This window comes from Pituophis catenifer, unplaced genomic scaffold, assembly GCF_029215685.1.
Source record: "Pituophis catenifer annectens isolate HBS135680 unplaced genomic scaffold, rPitCat1.0.hap2 SCAF_2, whole genome shotgun sequence".
Lineage (NCBI taxonomy): Eukaryota > Metazoa > Chordata > Lepidosauria > Squamata > Colubridae > Pituophis > Pituophis catenifer.
In genome coordinates this window covers 44,904,584-44,922,977 of record NW_027256882.1, presented here as the reverse complement: position 1 = coordinate 44,922,977, position 18,394 = coordinate 44,904,584, and the positions used below count along the sequence as shown (strand labels likewise).

Genomic DNA, 18,394 nt, shown 5'->3' with positions numbered 1-18,394 from the left:
TTGGGCTATCAAAATCCAGAGGACCATAAGACAGCAGCAAACATTTTTTTAAAAAAAAAAATCTTAGTGTCTTACATTGGCTGGCTGGATTTTGGTTCTCCAGATAATTATAATCCTATTATATCTGACATGGTGGGACCAAGGGAAGACCTCTGCCTCAAAGCAGTCCAGAGCAATGCAACCACACTGTTTGTCAACGTTGGCAACTTTTAAGATAAAAAATACAGACCATGCATTCATTATTCTCACCACTTTATGTCACCCTTATGGAAACAGAAAGGAGTGCTCTCTCCAAACAGATCTAAATATTGCAATGCTTTGTATGAATCCATGACATTATCTGGCCTGGAGCCATTTGTGAATATTTATGATATGAAAATATACTCCTTTCTCAACAGCAGACCACTCTACTGCAGATGATATTACCGGTTTTCGGTTAAAAATAATACGTAAACATTACTTTTAAAAAAGAACGCCAATAGTATACTTCAGTGTTCATTTTTTTCACCTTCTAAAACATCAATTCTTTGTGTTACTGAACTTGACAGAAACAGTATATACAATACAATGCAATGGGGGGGGAGAAGAAATGGTATTCCAATTCAACAAAAGTAATTATGCATAAAAGGATTTCCTCCGTAATGACTTTTTTTTTAATCCTTCAAACTAGGTGGAATACTCTTGTCTATTTCTTTGTGAGATCAGAACGTTCCTTTCTGCAGTGCCAAGGTCACCTTGTTCAATACACCAGCTCTCCAAGAAAAGAGTCAATAGGTGATCAAAATTTGCTGCAAGGCTTGCTATGAATGGGACTATGAAGAGTAGAATGGGGAATTCATCATAGCTGCTAAGCTGAGCTGTGAACACAACTCTCCCAGGTAAACCAGGCAGGAAAACACAACTCAATGATTTAATTCTACTTCTTAAAAGACTGCATTAACCGAACCTGGCAAGTTTGAAAGTACAAACTTCCCACCACCACTTTTAAATGCTTGATCTGTTAGGGTGGGTGGGTCCTTCCTAAATTTTTTCCTCTGGCTGGAAAGCCACTGGGGGGCTCCTGCCTCTCGTCTGATTGCTTCCTAGGCAGCATCTCTTCCCCTCCTTCCCCAAGGCCATCTACACATTCCATTATAGAACAGTTGGATGTGTGCAGATGCATAAACTCTTATTGTCCAGATGCAGAGTAACTCCTTACAGAAAGCTGCAGTGTGGATACACCATAATTGTTCCCCCCACAACTTGAGTGCAGTGGACTAAGTGCTGTTATGTAGCACTTAGCTGCCAGCTGCCTGCAATTAGTGCGAGTTCAAATCTCACCAGGCTCAAGGTTGACTCAGCCTTCCATCCTTCCAAGGTAGGTAAATTGAGGACCGGATTGTGGGAGCAATAAGCTGACTTTGTAGAAACACCGCTTATGGGGGGCCAAAAGCCCTAATAAGCAGGTATATACAAAAGAATGAAGGCTATTGCTATAAGTGCATTGTAAGCCGCCCTGAGTCTTCGGAGTTTTTGGAGAAGGGCGGCATATAAATTGAACTAATAAATAAATAAATAAATAAATAAACAAACTTTATTTTGTAAAAAATCTAATGTATGGAACATCCATGTCCAAGATACTACCATATTACATCTTCACACAATAAGTGACCTATCAAAACCCTTAAGATTCACATTAAAGCATTTCCCCCCCAACTTTCTGATCTCCAAATGTGTTGTATCTCATTAGCTACAACAGCAGGTTCATGATTCTTTTGTGAGGAGTTCTGTGAATTGCAGTGTAAATTCTTGGAAGAGGTTGGGGTCAACCATTAAGAAACCACCAAGCTATATAATGCAAATCCCCCAAAAATCTATTGTGTGTTTAAAAAAAAATTGAACATTAGGTTAAGAAAAAAGAGCACTGGATAATATGCCGAAAGACCCTTGGGCATAGAAATACTTGTTTTTTTTAAAAAAAGCCACTAAGCACTACTTTCCACACTTCATTTCTGCCATAAACTGAATCATACTCAAAGATCAGTTTTCAGATAACTGATGTTACCACAATTTAGATAAATCCAGATTTACTTCTGGGTTATTACCAAGGGTCTTGACTCCCTTTATTTAACACAAAAATACTAAAAGAGGAACATAAATCCTTAAAGTACAGGCAGTCCTCGAGTTATGACAATTGAACCAGGCCTTTATGGTCATAAATCATTACAACAGTAAAGGGGTCACCCTGTAATTGGACCTGATTTAACTATGGAGAGTGGACTAACATGGGGATTTTGAAACTGGGTCGTAAGTAGCTTTTTTGGATGCTAAGTGACCGATTGTAAGCTGAAGACTCCATGTATTAAAAAGAAAGCTTAGGGGAACATTGTGTAAAAGGACCACATGCTTAATGTTAATAAATTTGTTAGTGGAGGATGTACTAAAAGTCATCTTTCTCTTTAATTTTAAGTATTTATTATCTAAACTTCATAAAGTACAAAAACTGTAATAAGGTATAAAGCACAATGGAAACAGTAGAACTGAGATACTTAAGTTTTGCCCACGATGGTCTTGGACTTTTACCAACATGGCAGTTCAGTTCTTCATAATCCTACAGCTTCTCTTTTCACTTTGTAAAAAAGTAATATCACGTAGAGGTATTTCATAGTCTCAACTTCCAAAATTTTAAACCATGAGATTACTTAGTTCGATAGGACCAATTTTCATCTTTACGAACACTGCAGCATCCCCACAATCACATGATCAACATTGACAACTGGGATCTCGGGATCATGTGATCACCTTTTGCAACCTTCTGACAAGTAAAGCCAATGGGGAAGGCAGATTCACTTCACAACTACCGTGTTTCCCCGAAAATAAGACCCTGTCTTATATTTTTTTTTGAATCCTGAAATAAGCACTTGGCCTTATTGCCATGCACTCAAAAAGCCCGATTGGGCTTATTATCAGAGAATGTCTTATTTTTGGGGAAACAGTAACTAACTTAACAATTACAGTGATTCACTTAACAACATGGTATAGGTTCTTCCGCTTGAGCAGGGGGCTAGACTAGAAGACCTCCAAGGTCCCTTCCACTCTATTCCTCTTCCTCTTCTTCTCCCTATCCTATCTGTGGAAAGACAGGTAATAAAATGGGACAAAACTCATTTAACAACTGTTTCACTTAGCTACAGAAATTTTTGGCTCAATTGTGGTCGTAAGTCGAGGATTACCTGTATTAAAGCCTAGGTAAACCTCCATTTAGACATGAGGTCTCTGAGATTAGTAACTTCCTTAAAGGAAGGCGAGACATGAATGCAATGAACAAGCAAGCTTGCCTAGGCCTTGCACAAAATGGTGGCCTCAGTGAAGATTGTCTTTGGTACTCCTCTCCATTCGTGTTCGGTTTTTGAGCGTTGCATTTCCAAATTATTTTCTAATGGAAAATTTACATGCATGACTGCTCCCTACCGTCTCCAAGATAATACATTTCTGTGCAAGGAAATGATCACCAACATTTACACAAAAAAGATGCTGATGCTGAATTTTTCCCTGAATATTAAAAAAGGAAAGAATACTGAAAGCAATTCTGGTCATGAAAATCACAGTTGAACAGAAGGGCAGTTGTTCAGACGAAGCAAGGAGAGCAGTAATTATTCCCTCATATTTATTCTCAGCGACTATCCATTCACATCCACACTGGTCTCAGGACACTCAACATATTCAGGACCCTCTAGGAATTTGACTTATTCCCCCCTTAAAGCCATCCAGATCAGGAACAGTAAACACATTTTGTAACAGATAGATAGCTTTATTGATTAGCCTATAGGCCATATCAAAGCACAAGGTTCAAACACATATCACCAATAAAATCCTATACAAACAATTTGAAATAAGAGTAGGGTAAAATACAATAGTTATGGGATAAGATACAATATAATTTAATCATCAATATGTAAAATAGAATAAAATGACATATTTCGGTGTCACCCTTACAATCTACCCCAATCAGTCCCACATATGCAGATCTCAACCAAACCATTTTGTTTAAGTACTGTGCTGTGTTAAATGTTATTTTCAGGTTCTGGCCGCACATAAAGTAAGTTGTTTTGATATGGGGATCCCAATGGGTCATTCCTTTGGTATATAGACCAAGGTACTTCTCTCTCACCCCCTTATACAAGCAACAAATAACATTTTGTAGCACAGAATTTCACTGGCTGACTATGTACTCCTTAAAGACCCTCATTTAACCTGGTTTGAATCTCCAAACACAAATCTGTTGAATGCCCTGGATTCTAATTTCATGAGTAAAGAAGAGCCAAAAACTTCCATCCACTTTTTAATGCAAAATATTTGGAGGCATCAGGTAAAGAACAGTTGTCACCAACACTTCCCCCTTTCCCCCCCAAACTTTAAGAAACTTTGTTTTCTTTTCGCATGTAAAAATAACTATAGTTCCTGGATCCTTTACGTTGCCTTTTTTAAACCATTTTCATTAATACAGATTTCCAAGGAAAGATGTATGGATCTCACTACTGTTCAGTAGATAATTGAGTATGTGATGAGAATATAGGCAATACTTCAAAAATGATGGTGGTCCACCAGAGTTCCCAAACAATTCCCTGGTCCCAACAGAGGAATATTTGTAGCTCAGGGTTGAACTGTTGAGTCCTTGGTGCTCTCTGAGCTTGGTTGTTTTCTTGCGTTGGGTAATGGAACGCCTGCAAAAAAAACCAACCAAGCTCAAAGAGCACCAAAGACCCATAATTGCTTGGTCATTTATTCCTAAACTTATTTTAATTTTTAATACCTCCACCTCAACTGGAAGAGTATTTCTGGAGGTAATAAAAATCCACAATACAGATTGTGCACTTTGAGGACAGAAAAGGGAATCATAAAATCCAGCCTTCTCTTCAAAGTTAAACCCCCCACAAATTAATATTCCCTTTGTCTTTTCCATTCATAGGTGTGATCCAAGGGACAGAAGGTTTGACGGAGAAGGGTAAAAATTTAGCCAGCTAACCTAACTCTTGACGTCCCCAACATCAATGCTAACATTGTTTCTGGGCACCTCACCACCCATCATTTATCCTCCCAGGCTCTGCATCTTGGCAAACAGACATCCTTGCCTTCATTTTATAAGTGAAGCAGGAAAGAGACTGACTTAGTTACAGTCAAGGAATGAGTCTGTTTAGAGTTGTAAGCAATAATAAATCAAAGGCAGGCAATCTAAGGAGAAACACAGACATCCTCATGGGACTACACTTCATCCACAGTAGACTAAGATAACTAATTTCCTCCATTTAAACCCTCCTGCCAATTCATTATTTCATGTCATTATTTCCTAAATCCATTGCTGTCAATCTTTTTCCCCCCAATCTTAAAGCAAGATGAAGGTACAAATATATATCAGATTGATTCGGAGGCGCGGGGTCGGCTTCCCGCTTTTTCTCTCGCCTGGAGTCCTCCTTACAGAGATGGTTTGGGACTACAAGTCCCATCTTCTTCAGGCGGCTCTTTTGGAAAGGCGCCGAGTTGGGGACGAGGGTTTGCTCTGCCTTCAAGCGCCAGGCTCCCCAAAACGTTTCTCTCAATCGGGAAGACTCTCTCCCCCCACCACACACACACACACACACACCTCCTCCGGCGAAGAGCCCCTCTCGGCCGGAGAAAATGACCCGCGCCAACCGAGGGAGGCTCCCAAAGGCGCTCCTCGAGGCTGCCGCTCCTCGTGCTGGCGGAGGCGGGGGGGGGGGGGGTTGTTCTCCTCGCCGTCTAAAACTCGTGGGAGCCGCAGCCTCGCTTCGTTCGGCTCGGAGGTTTCCCTGCTGCCCGCCGCCGTCTCCCGAACGAGGCATGAGGAAACGGAGCCGGGGTGGTGGTGGGTGGTAGGGCTACTCACCTGGGGCCGGTGCTTGGCGTTTCAGCAGCGGCGGCGGTGGCGGCGCTAGCCCGGCTGCCGCATTTCCTTGGAGCAGCAGCCCGGGGACTCCCGTTTGCCATTTTTTTTTTAATTTTTTAATTTATTTTTATATGCCGCCCTTCTCCGGAGACTCAGGGCGGCTTACACTGCGTTAAGCAATAGCCTTCATACTTTTGTATATATATTTATACAAAGTCAGCTTATTGCCCCCACAAACCGGGTCCTCATTTTACCCACCTTAGAAAGGATGGAAGGCTGAGTCGACCTTGAGCCTGGTGAGAATTGATCTCGCAGTAATTGCAGGCAGCTGGATGTTAAATGCTGCCTTAGGAGGAGGCATTAGCCTCCTACGCCTCTCAGGCCATCCTCCTCCTCCTCCTCCTCCTCAGCAGCAGCAGCAGCGCCGTTTTGCCGTCGCCGCCTCCTCCTCCTCCCCCCCCCCCCCCGTGCCACCTTCCAGTTCGTCGGGCTTGGTTCCCGCTTGGTCCAGACCTTGCAGCCAGCGATGGGCTCGTAGCCGCGCCGCGCGCCACTGCCTGCTTCCACATCTGGAACCTGGCCGCGCGCCTACGGTTTAATTCCCTTTCGCTACAATCGAATCTCTCCCAGGCGAGAGAGAGAGAGCCAACCTTAGCAACCGCTGTCCAATAGCGTCTCTCGGCGAAAGGGAAGCGGGAACGACCCTCCCGAGGCAGAGCCAATCAGTAGCGGCCCGTGCATGAGAGGTAAGAATTCTAAAGACTTCTTAACTCGCGAGATCCTTGCGCGAAGGTTCCGCCACGTTACTTTCTTTCCTTCTCCGCTGTTTTTGTTCCTTGCCGTGTTTGCCGGGCGGAAAGCAGAAGAGTTGTTCGGATTTTATATATTTGATGGCCTCAGCCTGGCCTGCCTGCGTCCTGGTTACACAGGCGCCTCTTTTAGGCTTCCTGTTCTGTAGACACCCGAACGTGGAGTAAATGTGCTCAGCTCTGTAAAATGGAATTATCCGGAAAAAACATACACCGGCGGACGGGTGACCAGGTAGTATTTGCAACATTTTACAGCAGAAATTAATTCTGATTCTATCTGCCTTTAGTCAGAACTTGGAAAAAAAGCAGATTCTAGGCTTCCCATTGCTGCATCAGAACGTCTTCCTGTCTTGCATTCTTCATTAAGTCCCATGGAGTCGATCTCAAGAGATCCCGAAAGATCGGTTTTCCTCCAGATGATCCTCCTTCCGCGTTTAGGTCTCCCAGTGGCGGATTTCACCTTGTGGCTGGTGGTCACTTTCCAACTGTAAATCCGTGGAACGACTTGCCTGGAGAAGTTGTGAATGCTCCAACACTGGAAGTTTTTAAGAAGAGGTTAGATAACCATTTGTCTGAAGTGGTGGTGTAGGGTTTCCTGCCTAAGCAGGGGGTTGGACTAGAAGACCTCCAAGGTCCCTTCCAACTCTCTTATTCTGCTCTGTTATTCCTTGCGTTATGGGCTTCTCCAGACAGTCGGATCCTCACACGGTGTGTCGAAAGTACAATGGTTTGAACATGATTATTTGTTACCGCAAGAGAAAATTCTGCATTGATTCTTCAAAATAGGCTTCCGAAGCTCCCCACAGGCATAGGTGGGTCCTCTTCTTGGCATTCAAGACCGCAATAACTAGGTCAAAACAGACCCTACTTTCTAAATACTGTGTTTACATCAATTCCCTTAATGTAATAAAGTCTATAGTTTTTGCGTTTTATTTTTAGTTCCCTACTTTCTAATGCTCCTAGATAGACTTAATTTTCTGAGACCCCCATTCAAAAATATTTTCCATTTAAAAAGAAATCTGGCTGTTCAAAACTTAACTTGACAGCTGTCTTTCATAACCAGGTGTGTTGATTCTGCTTGGGAGCATCTTCCTTAGCTCTTCACGATTCCTCTGTTGTACATCAAAAGGTAGCTTGTTCCCGTATTTTCTTGTTTGAGCTGATGCAGATCTATAGGGTGGGCTAATCATTTTTCCTCTTTCCTCAGAGGTCTGCATATATCCGTATATAAAAGGGAGAGAGAATCAGGAGGGGTTTTCACCTCCCATCCTTGAAAAGTCATGGAAACAGAACTACTATTGGCTCCTATAACAGCTCTGGAGATGGTGGGAGATCATCTTATAGCAGGTGAATATCTTAACTTTTTCTACAATGGGAGACCAGAATCCCCACTTTTTTCCCATTTCTTGGGGATAGGGGGCATTGTCACACGGGCAAATATGAAGCTTGCTATTCAAGGTTAACAATCATTTTGCTGTAGGTCGTTTTTAAAGTCAGTTTTCTGCTAAGCTAAACCAAGAACACTCCCCACCCTAATTAGAAGCTGGCAGAATATAAGGGCCTGTGATGAAAGCCTAGAATAAAAGGAGCAGCAAATAGGAATCCAGTTTAGGATCAATAAGACTACTATGTATGAAATATGTTAATGGAGTTCATGGGAATTTGGCAATCAAATATATGTGGAATGGCAATTCTGGGAACAGAGACTGGTATGTTGATAGCATGTGAAATATGCTGACTTGGCATTCCGGTGTTTCTCTTCCTTTAGGAGAAGGACCCTATGTAGGCATATATAGCTTGTCGCCCGATGTCAGCCTGTCAGCAAGATGCTCCAAGCAGGTCCTTCAGAACTATACTGTCCATGGTATTAAGGAGCAGCAGAGTTTGAGTCCTGGAGGTAACCAATCCTCAACCCTGGCTATCTTTGGAGGCAAAAGCTTTGTGGTTGTAGAGCTCAGCTTCCAGAGCAGCTCAGTGGAACTCAATGAAGTCTTTCCTTTCTGTGAGCTGCACGACTGGATCTGGGACCTGCAGTGGATGCAAGGCAGGACTGAGAGGCCCAGCAGTGTGGCTGTGGCCTTGGGACACAATTCAGTGGCACTATATGACTGCGTCGGCCAGAGGGTTCTCCAAGAAGTGCACTGCCAAGAGAAGTGTATCCTGTATTCTGCCCACTTGGTGGGGAGCCACTGGGAGACGTTGGTTCTGGTGGCTGGCACCGTCTTTCATCAGTTGGTGGTCTGGCATGTGGCTGACCAGACAGAAGACACTGGAAGAATAAAGCCCCGCAGCAGGATCAGTGGACACAGCGGCGTCATCTTCAGCATTTGCTTCTTGGAAAGCCAGGGCATCCTGGCCTCTGCCTCCGACGACAGGAGTGTTCGGCTCTGGAGCATCTGTGACCTCAGAACACCTCCTGCTGTGGTCCCGTGCTTGCTGGTGTGCTACGGGCACCAGTCCAGAGTCTGGTCAGTAAGACTGCTGAGGGACTACATCATCAGCATTGGTGAGGATTCAGCCTGTCTTGTGTGGACTTATCAGGGCAAGATTGTCCACAGCTTCAAAGGACACAAGGGCCAAGGACTCCGGGCGGTGGCTGTGGATGAGGAGCGAGGCTGGGTGTTTACAGGGGGAGCCGATTCGGGCATTAGACACTGGTGCCTCAAGGAAAGAAGCAGCACTGGAAACAGGCTCCAGCAGCTGGATTTTCCTTCCACTGGCAGAAAAGGATCCCCCAGGGCAGTAAAACTGGTGGATGAAAACCATCTGCTGGTGATGACCGATGCCGGGGCTGTCTATTCCTGTGACTTGACTCCTAAAACTTGGGCACTGCTCCTGGAGGATGCTGCTTATCAGTCTTACAGTCTCTTGGAAGTGTCCAAGCCTGCCAGTGGAGGCATTTTCTGTGCCATGGGCAACTTGTCAGGGCAGGTGAAAGTTTTCCCGTTCAGCAGTCCCGCACAAAGCAAGGAGTTAAACCTCTTTGAAGGGAAAGTGCACACTTTGACTTGGGCCACGGAGCTAAACCGGGACCCCAATACTTGCAACCTCTTTGCTTCTGGCCCGGCTGGGGCTTTGCTGCAGCTGGAGATCTCTTGGCACCCACTTGGGGGAACAACAGTGGTGGTAAAGCAATGTTTTCTCCTGCCGGTCTGTAAGCAGCGATGGCACACCTGCATTGCTTTTTTGCCCCGAGGAGAGTTTCTGCTTTGTGGCGACCGCAGAGGCTCTCTTATGATGTTTGCCTGCAAGCCAACTCCGGGAGTGGAAGAAGCACAAGGGAGAGATGAACCCAGCTGTTCTACTTCAGAAACCGCCTGTGCCTTGCCTGGATTTTCCTTCCCTATTGGAAGTGGAGAGTCCCATGCCGAGAGGCCTGTTTCTCTGCTTTTCGGGCTTCATGGGAAACAGGGGGTGACCTCCGTAACCTGCCACGGCGGCTTTATTTACAGCACGGGGAGAGACAGCTGCTATCGCCAGCTGCAAGTGAAGGATCGGCAGCTCCAAGTGCTGAGGAAGCAAAAGCCGTGCAAAGACCTAGAATGGCTGGAAGAGCTACGCTTTGGCCCCAATGGGAGCCTGAGGGTGCTCGGCTTCCATGCTACCCACTTTGTAATTTGGAGCGCCAGCAGCAGTGAGAAGCTCCTCTGCATTCCCTGCGGGGGTGGCCACCGTTCCTGGAGCTACGCCCGCTGCCTTTCCGTGGAGACCTTTGCGTATATCAAATCTGGGGAAATTTGGTTGTACCAAAGTAAAGACGCCTCCAGTGGGCAGCGAATCCTGAAAGCTGCTCTGCACGGCAAGGGGATGACATGTGTGTGTCACGTCGGTACCCTGGAAGCCCCTGGGCGAGAGACGATCAGTGTTTTTGCTACAGGAAGTGAGGACAATACGGTGAACGTTCTCGCTTTTAATGTGCAAACTCGCAGAGTGACCCAGCTCGCTGCTCTTGGCGACCACATCTCCAGTATAAGAGCTCTGACTGTGGTCCAGAACGGCCTTAGTCAGCCTGAGAGGGAAAGGATCTCCGCCATGCTTTTTTCTGCAGGGGGACGAGCCCAGATCGAGTGTTACCGATTAGCGCTCAGCCCTAAGCCTGGTTCCAGCAGCGGGGTAGCCTGTCAGCTGGTTCATGTGGCATCGCATCGTTTAGATGAGCAGTGGGACTACAAGAAGAATAAGCACAAACTCATCAAGATGGATCCAGAAACCAGGTAGAAATAAATGGTCTTTCCCTATAACAATAGCACTTAGACCAGTGATGATGAACTTTTTAGACACTGAGTGCCCAAACTGCGCGCGCGCATGCCCAAACTGAAAGGTGCGCACAAACATGCATGCATTGGCATGCACGGACATACACGCATTTATGCATGGACATGTGTATTCATGCGCAGCAGAGACCTGAAGACCAGCTGCCCGGTGGGAGGCAGAGCATCCCAACACCGGCAGCATGGCAAGAGGTAAGCTCTTTTTCTTTTGTGAGCTTCTGTTTCATCATTTGCAGGGAAACAAGCTCACGAAAGAAACGGCAAGGAGATCTGACCTGGGTCGACAGTGCATGTGCCAGCAGAGAGGGCTCTGCATGCCATCTCTAGCATACATGCCATAGGTTCGTTATCATGGACTTAGACATATACTGCTTCACAGTGCTTTGCAGCCCTCTCTAAGCGGTTTACAGAGTCAGCATATTGCCCCCAACCATATGAGTCCTCATTTTACCCACCTTGGAAAATATATAACTCTATATTAGGACAACCTGCACTGGTACTATGACTGATCCTCATATACAGAGTACTTAGTATAAGTACCGTATTTTTCAGAGTATAAGATGCTCCGGACTATAAGATGCACCTACCTGTTTTGAGGAAAACAAGAAAAATAAATCTGCCTCTGCCTCCCAGCAATTTTGCCTCCTTGCAGCAAACAACAAACAGCCTGCTTTACTTTCATTTTCGTTTTCAGCATAGCTTGGGGGGGAAAAAAATCTGCTCCAGCAATTTACCTCTTTGCAGCAAGCAGCAGAGGCCCATGCAAAACAGCTGAGAGCAATTCAGCTGAGAATCGGGAGGCCGATCCAATCAACTTGTGCTAATTAGGCTGTGCTGAAGCTGAAACGAGCTGTTTCTTCTTGTTGCTTGCTGCAAGATTGAAAAGACATGAAAAGGATCATCATATGATTTTGTTTTTTAACCAAAATGTCTGAACATAAATCTCTCTCCTCCAAATTTAAATCTTTGAAGGATGGAACATCCTGGTATTCTGTGGAAGTAGTGATATTTAACAGAGAGACGTGTGCGTGCCTTGATTTTGCAGTTCCCCCCTAGAACATCTAACCATGCAGTTGTGTCAAGCTGTCTGGGGAAATCTGGGAACCAAAGTCCACACATCTTAAAATTGCTGGGAAACACTGGTCTAAACCATTAGAGCAGATTTTTGTTCCAATTGTGGTGTAGTGTTTTTAGCATTTGTGTCCAGTAAAGAGAACTGGTGAATCTATAATAGATACCAGACAGTAAGCAGCATGCCATTTTCTAGCTTGCATAATGGCTGTTTCTCTTCTGGAATGAAAAGCTGGCAGCGAATGAAAACCTTCTGGAAGAAGTGACTGGCTTGTGTGTTCCAGGTACATGTCTGTGGTGGTACTTGCTAGGATGGAAGAGGTGGAATTGCCTGGTCCCTTGTGCTTCCTAGCTGCTGCTTGTAGTGATGGATCTGTCCGGTAAGGAAAATAATTCTGCTCCTCTGGTTGGGGATTCAGATGGCTAAAATGGTCTTTGCTTGTCAGAGCAAATACACGCAGAGATGAGGTAAGTAGGGCAAAAAAAAAAAAGACAAGGTGGGGCAGATGCTGTTTACTCCTATGAAGCATTTCCCCCACATTCAAGCAAGAAACAGGAACAGTCTTAGGTATTTAAAGAACTTACAAAACAGCCTCTCTCACAGCAGTGACTCTAGGTGGTGTGCAAAGATTAAAACATCATGACAGTATAAATGAATGACACCTCAGGTAAATAATAACCTCCCAAATAAAAACTGCATCACCAACCGAATTCATCTAATTATCTCTCCCAAAAGTCTGGAGGAACAGCCACTCTTCAAAGCTTTACAAAGAGCTAATGGGCCCCTCTGGATCCAAGATGGTTAAACATGACAAACAGTTGCAGGAACTGGGTATCTCTAGTTTTAGAATAGAATAGCAGAGTTGGAAGGGACCTTGGAGGTCTTCTAGTTCAACCCCCTGCTTAAGCAGGAAACCCTACACCACTTCAGACAAATGGTTATCCAACAACTTCTTAAAAACTTCCAGTGTTGGAGCATTTACAACTTCTGGAGGCAAGTCGTTCCATTGATTAATTGTTCTAACTGTCAGGAAATTTCTCCTTAGTTCCAGGTTGCTTCTCTTCTTGATTAGTTTCCACCCATTGCTTCTTGTTCTACTCTCAGGTGCTTTGGAGTGTAGCTTGACTCCCTCTTCTTTGTGGCAGCCCCTGAGGTATTGGAACACTGCTATCATGTCTCCCCTAGTCCTTCTTTTCATCAAACTAGACATACCCAGTTTCTGCAACGGTTCTTCATATGTTTTAGCCTCCAGTTCCCTAATCATCTTTGTTGCTCTTCTCTGCACTCTTTCTAGAGTCTCAACATCTTTTTTACATCATGGCGACCAAAACTGGATGCAGTATTCTAAGTGGGGCCTTACCAAGGCATTATAAAGTGGTATTAACACTTCACGTGATCTTGATTCTATCCCTCCATTTATGCTGCCTAGAACTGTGTTGGCTTTTTTGGCAGCTGCTACACACTGCTGGCTCATATTAAACTGATTGTCCACTAGGACTCTCACAGTTACTACTATTGAGCAAGGTAGTTTAACAAAGAGAAGGTCTAGGGGTAGCATGATAGCAATCTTCTAATATTTGAGGGGCTGTCAGACAGAAGAGGGAACAACCTATTCTCCAAAGCCCCTGAGGGCAAGACAAGAAGTAATGGATGGAAAATTATCAAAGAGAGATCCGACCTAGAACTAAGGAGAAATTTCCTGACAGTGAGAATAATTACCATAATCAGTTGAACAGCTTGCCTTAAAAGCTGTGGGTGCTTCATCACTGGAAGTTTTTAAGAAGAGGTTGGACAGCCATTTGTCTGGAATAGTATAGGGTTTCCTGCTTGAGCAGGGGGTTGGACTAAGAGAGCTCCAAGATCCCTTCCAATTCTATTATTCTGTATTCTATATCTCTGGGGGAGGGGGAGTTGCAGTTCCAGAGCTGTAGAAAGAGTTTGGCTCTGGAGTCCAACAAGATGGTGTTTTTTTAATGAAAGATATATAAATTATATATATATATTAAATAAATAAATAAATAAAGAGACCTGGAAATAACATGCCCTTCCTGATAGACCTGGTGGAGCAGGCAGAAACAATGAGAGATCACCTGGTCCTATGCCATGTAAAGCTTTATAGATGGCGACCTTGAACTGGATTCAGAAGCCTACTTGGAGTCAATGTAGCTCACAGAACAGAAGTGTTATATAAACATATCAAGAAGGCTGTAGAGATTCTCAGTCATCCAGGACATCATTGTCCCAAAGATGCTTTTTCAGGAGGCAACTGGACTGCCTTTTTTTTTTTCTTTGAAGACATTTCGCTTTTCACCCAAGAAGCTTCTTCAGCTCTGACTGGATGGTGGGGAATGGAAGGATTTATATTCCTTACAGTCAACTAGTGCTAACGAGTGCTAATGACCAAGATGACTGCAAGGAATATAAATCCTTCCATTCCCCACCATTCAGTCAGAGCTGAAGAAGCTTCTTGGATGAGAAGTGAAAGGTCTTCAAAGAAAAACAAGGAAGTACAGGTGCCTCCTGAAAAAGCACCTTTGGGACAGCATATCAAGAGAGACCCTGGAGCAGCGGTGAAATCTACTTACCTTCCTTACCGGTTTGGAAGCGCATGATCTGTGCACGCACAGACCTGTGCGTGCACAATACCTTTGCATGCGCAGAAGGTAAAAAACATTACTTCCTGTTTAAAACCAGGAAGTAATGACATCCAGGCAGGTGGGCGGAGCTTTGCTCCACCATTGCTACTGGATCGCCGAACCACCGGCCAAGATTGCTACCGGATCAGGCGATCCTGTCCAATCTGGGAGCATTCCACCCCTGCCCTGAAGAAAATATGAGCTCTGTATCCATTTAAGTGCCTTCTTTCCTTTTTTTTGGTAGACTGTTCCTGCTGCTTGAGAATGCCAAGAAGTTGTGTCTTGTAGCAGAATCCTTTCACCATCAGCACTGTGTCCTGAAGGTTGAAGCATTTGCCTACAAGATGGCTAGTGGGAGAAGGTAGGAATACAGATGCAACGGCATGTGAGTGCTATCTCCCTTGCTCAAGAGATGTTGCATGAAGTTTGGAGGACTGGAGGACTGCAAGAACTAATTTTAGAAATACCTCTTTCTTTTACAGGAGTCACTTTATGGGCAGTGCGGCCACTGATGGTAGCATTGCATTTTGGGACATTACTGCTGCCCTCGGCCATTTTTCAGCAATAGTAAAGACAGGAGACATTCAGATGAAACCTCTAGGTAGGTGTTGGCGGTCCTGATGACGCAGCCAGTGCATCCCCTTTCTTGTAAAGCTCCTCAGCTGGGGTTTCTGTTCATCTGAAGGTACAGTTGAGCCTTTGGATTGTGTTCAACTATTCTTCTCCAATTGTGATGACCCGGGGCGTGACACAAAGCAACACAGCCAGAGAACCAATATGAGTCCCTTTATTATCTATAACTGTGTCCCCAATTTCCCTTTCAACTCTCCGGCCTGGAGAGAGCTCTTCCACCAACCTGTAATAATCTTTGGCTGACAATACTTCGGTCCCAAACGTTGTAAGCAGAAAACTTCCAACTATAAATCCAACAAGGCAAGATAAGGTAATTATTCCAGCAAGGCAGCAAGATAAGGAGTTCCAGAAGTGAAGTAGCTGGCAATAAATCAAACCAGTTGGGAGGATGTCAGGAACTCAGATAAACACAAGATGAACTCAGTGTTTGTTCCCGACAACTGCCCCTCCCATTTGTCTCTCCTTTAAACTCCATCAGCAGCTGTGCCTCGTAAACCTCTCACATCCTGGGCATAAACTGTTTCAACTCCTACCCTCAAAACAACGCTATAGAGCACTGCACACCAGAATAATTAGACACAAGGACAGTTTTTTCCCTGAATGCCATCACTCTACTAAACAAATAATTCCCTCAACACTGTCAAATTATTTACTAAGTCTGCACTACTATTCATCTTCTCATCTTCCTCATCACCCATCTCCTCCCACTTATGACTGTATGACTATAACCTTGTTGCTGGTATCCTTACAATTTATATTGATATTGTTTCCTGTTTGCTTATTTGTAACCTATGACTATCATTAAATGTTGTACCTTATGATTCGTGATGAACGTTATTTTATGTACACCGAGAGCGTATGCACCAAGACAAATTCCTTGTGTGTCCAATCACACTTGGCCAATAAAAATTCTGTTCTGTTCTGTTCTGTTCTGTTCTGTTCTGTTCTGTTCTGTTCTGTTCTGTTATTCTATTCTATTCTATTCTATTCTATTCTATTCTATTCTATTCTATTCTATTCTATTCTATTCCATTCCATTCCATTCCATTCCATTCCATTCCATTCCATTCCATTCTATAGAATCGGGCCCCTTTCCTCCCTCATAAGCCACGCAATCCATGTTGCTCTCTTCTCTCTTCCTCCCTGAGCTGCCTAGGATGAGGAGAGGGTGGGCCTTGGTCTTCATCTGAACCCCCTCTCCCTTGTTCTACCTCTGCCCTGCTCTGTCCAGCCTGACTTTGCCCTTCCCCAGTTTCTTCCACAGCCAACCGAGTCACTCTCTGTCAGCTGTTCCTCTTCCCCTTCGGATTCACACTCCAACAGGGGCATGACATTAATCTTGGACCCTTTCAGTGTACAACTGTTTCTTATAGTTCTACCTGTCAGGGAATTGCGCAACTGGTGTCCAAATAGAGTCAGAGATGCCGGCACGAATTTGTGGTTTTATATAAATAAATATATTTTACATTCAAATTTACAGCAAAGAAGATAGTCAGGCACATCAGTATATTGTCAGGTAAATCACAGAACAGCATACAGAGCACACAGAAGAAAAAGGGCCAGAAAAAGAACTCCCATTTCTCACCCGGCAACCAATCGTAACGTAGATTGCCTCATGCAGGAGCTCACACCTTCCAACTATCGACTAAAAACTGTGTCTTCTGGCCCATTAAACACTTTATTGTTCCAACTATTAAATTAAATATCTTAACACTACCTCACCTTTCCAATTTTAAAAAAAACAAAACTGCCCAAGGAGCCAGCAGTAAATTGCAGAAAAATAACCAGCACTTCTGTTCTTTTCCAGCCCTGGAATCTCCAGTCCTGACCGTTCAGGCTCACAGCTGCGGTGTGAACAGCCTCCACATCCAGAAAACAGCCGAGAGACGTTTTGTGGTAGTCAGTGGCGGTGATGACGGGTCCATCTCTGTCCATGTTATTGAGGTGAAGGCTGAAAGCGCTGCTGTGGGCCAGGCGACCCCAGCCAGGGCTGGCATCCAAGTGATCAGAAAAGTATCGAGGCTTTGCGCTCACGCGGCTCACGTGACAGGAGTGAGGCTCCTCCATCTGAACTTCCTCCTTTCTGCGTCAGTGGACCAACGCTTGACACTCTGGAGTCTCTGTGAGGACAGCTTGTCTTTCGTATGGAGCAAATTCTGCCACGTGGCCGATGTGGCCGCTCTGGAGTGTTGGGAAACGGAAGGACACAGCTGTCACGGTGTGATATGTGGTCAGGGGTTGCAAGTGCTTTCCTGGGGGCTGGATGCGCGAGGGGGAGAAATAAAAGAGGGGATCTGAAACGTCTTTATTCCACTGAAATTCGGAAGACGAAGGAGGACAACAGCAGGTATCAAAAGGAATTCTGCTCATAGCATCATTTGTAGCAAGGTGAAAGGCGTTGTTATCCTAATTTCACAAACCATCTTGGAGGGTTTGAATCTCAGGTCCCACTTCACAGGGTTGTTGTGGGGAAAATAGGAAGAAGGTGTGTTGGATTTGTTCGCTGTCTTGAGTTATTTGTAAAAATAATAAAGGCGGGATATACTGTAGATAGATTAGAATTAGATAGAGGATGGATGGATGGATAGGTATTCCAGGGCAGTAAGACTTTCAGCGGCAGGAGAAATGAGTATGGGGGGGGGGTATCCCCCCCAAACTCATTTAGAACAAGTGGCTCCCAGTACTAAGGACCTTTGCCTTCCCCATATATGCTAGCTTTTCTCCATTAAGCCCAATACTCCAAGTTAGGATTGATCTTTCATCAGTTTCTTTAACCCCGATATTTGCTCTGATAAGGCCGATGCAGCGTCATGTCTTTCAGACAGATACTTGATAATCCAGCATTTCAGTTCCTGGCCTGACCGTGGTTATGGATTCTCCAGAGCAACAGGCATATTTCATAACCCCACAGCATGGTTGTACTAAGACTCCTTTGGCGCACTTGGAACTAGCATAGGCATCAAAATAATAACTTGGTCTCTCCATCGGAAAACAATTTTGCAGTCTTCCATACCTTACAGATGGTACTTAATAATCCAGGAGGCTACATTTCAATTCAGATGTGGCAGCCCAGCCACACTTTGCTCCCA

At 44.6% G+C, this 18,394-nt stretch overlaps 1 protein-coding gene across 1 annotated transcript; it reads left to right on the top strand.

The window, feature by feature from the left end:
• Positions 1 to 7,973: 7,973 nt before the first annotated feature.
• WDR6 (WD repeat domain 6) lies at positions 7,974 to 17,603 on the top strand. The gene is made up of 6 exons (XM_070936785.1): positions 7,974 to 8,040; positions 8,462 to 10,907; positions 12,320 to 12,415; positions 14,917 to 15,033; positions 15,155 to 15,273; positions 17,113 to 17,603. The coding sequence occupies exons 1-6, from the start codon at positions 7,974 to 7,976 to the stop codon at positions 17,601 to 17,603; spliced, it is 3,336 nt and encodes a 1,111-aa protein (XP_070792886.1).
• Positions 17,604 to 18,394: the final 791 nt, after the last annotated feature.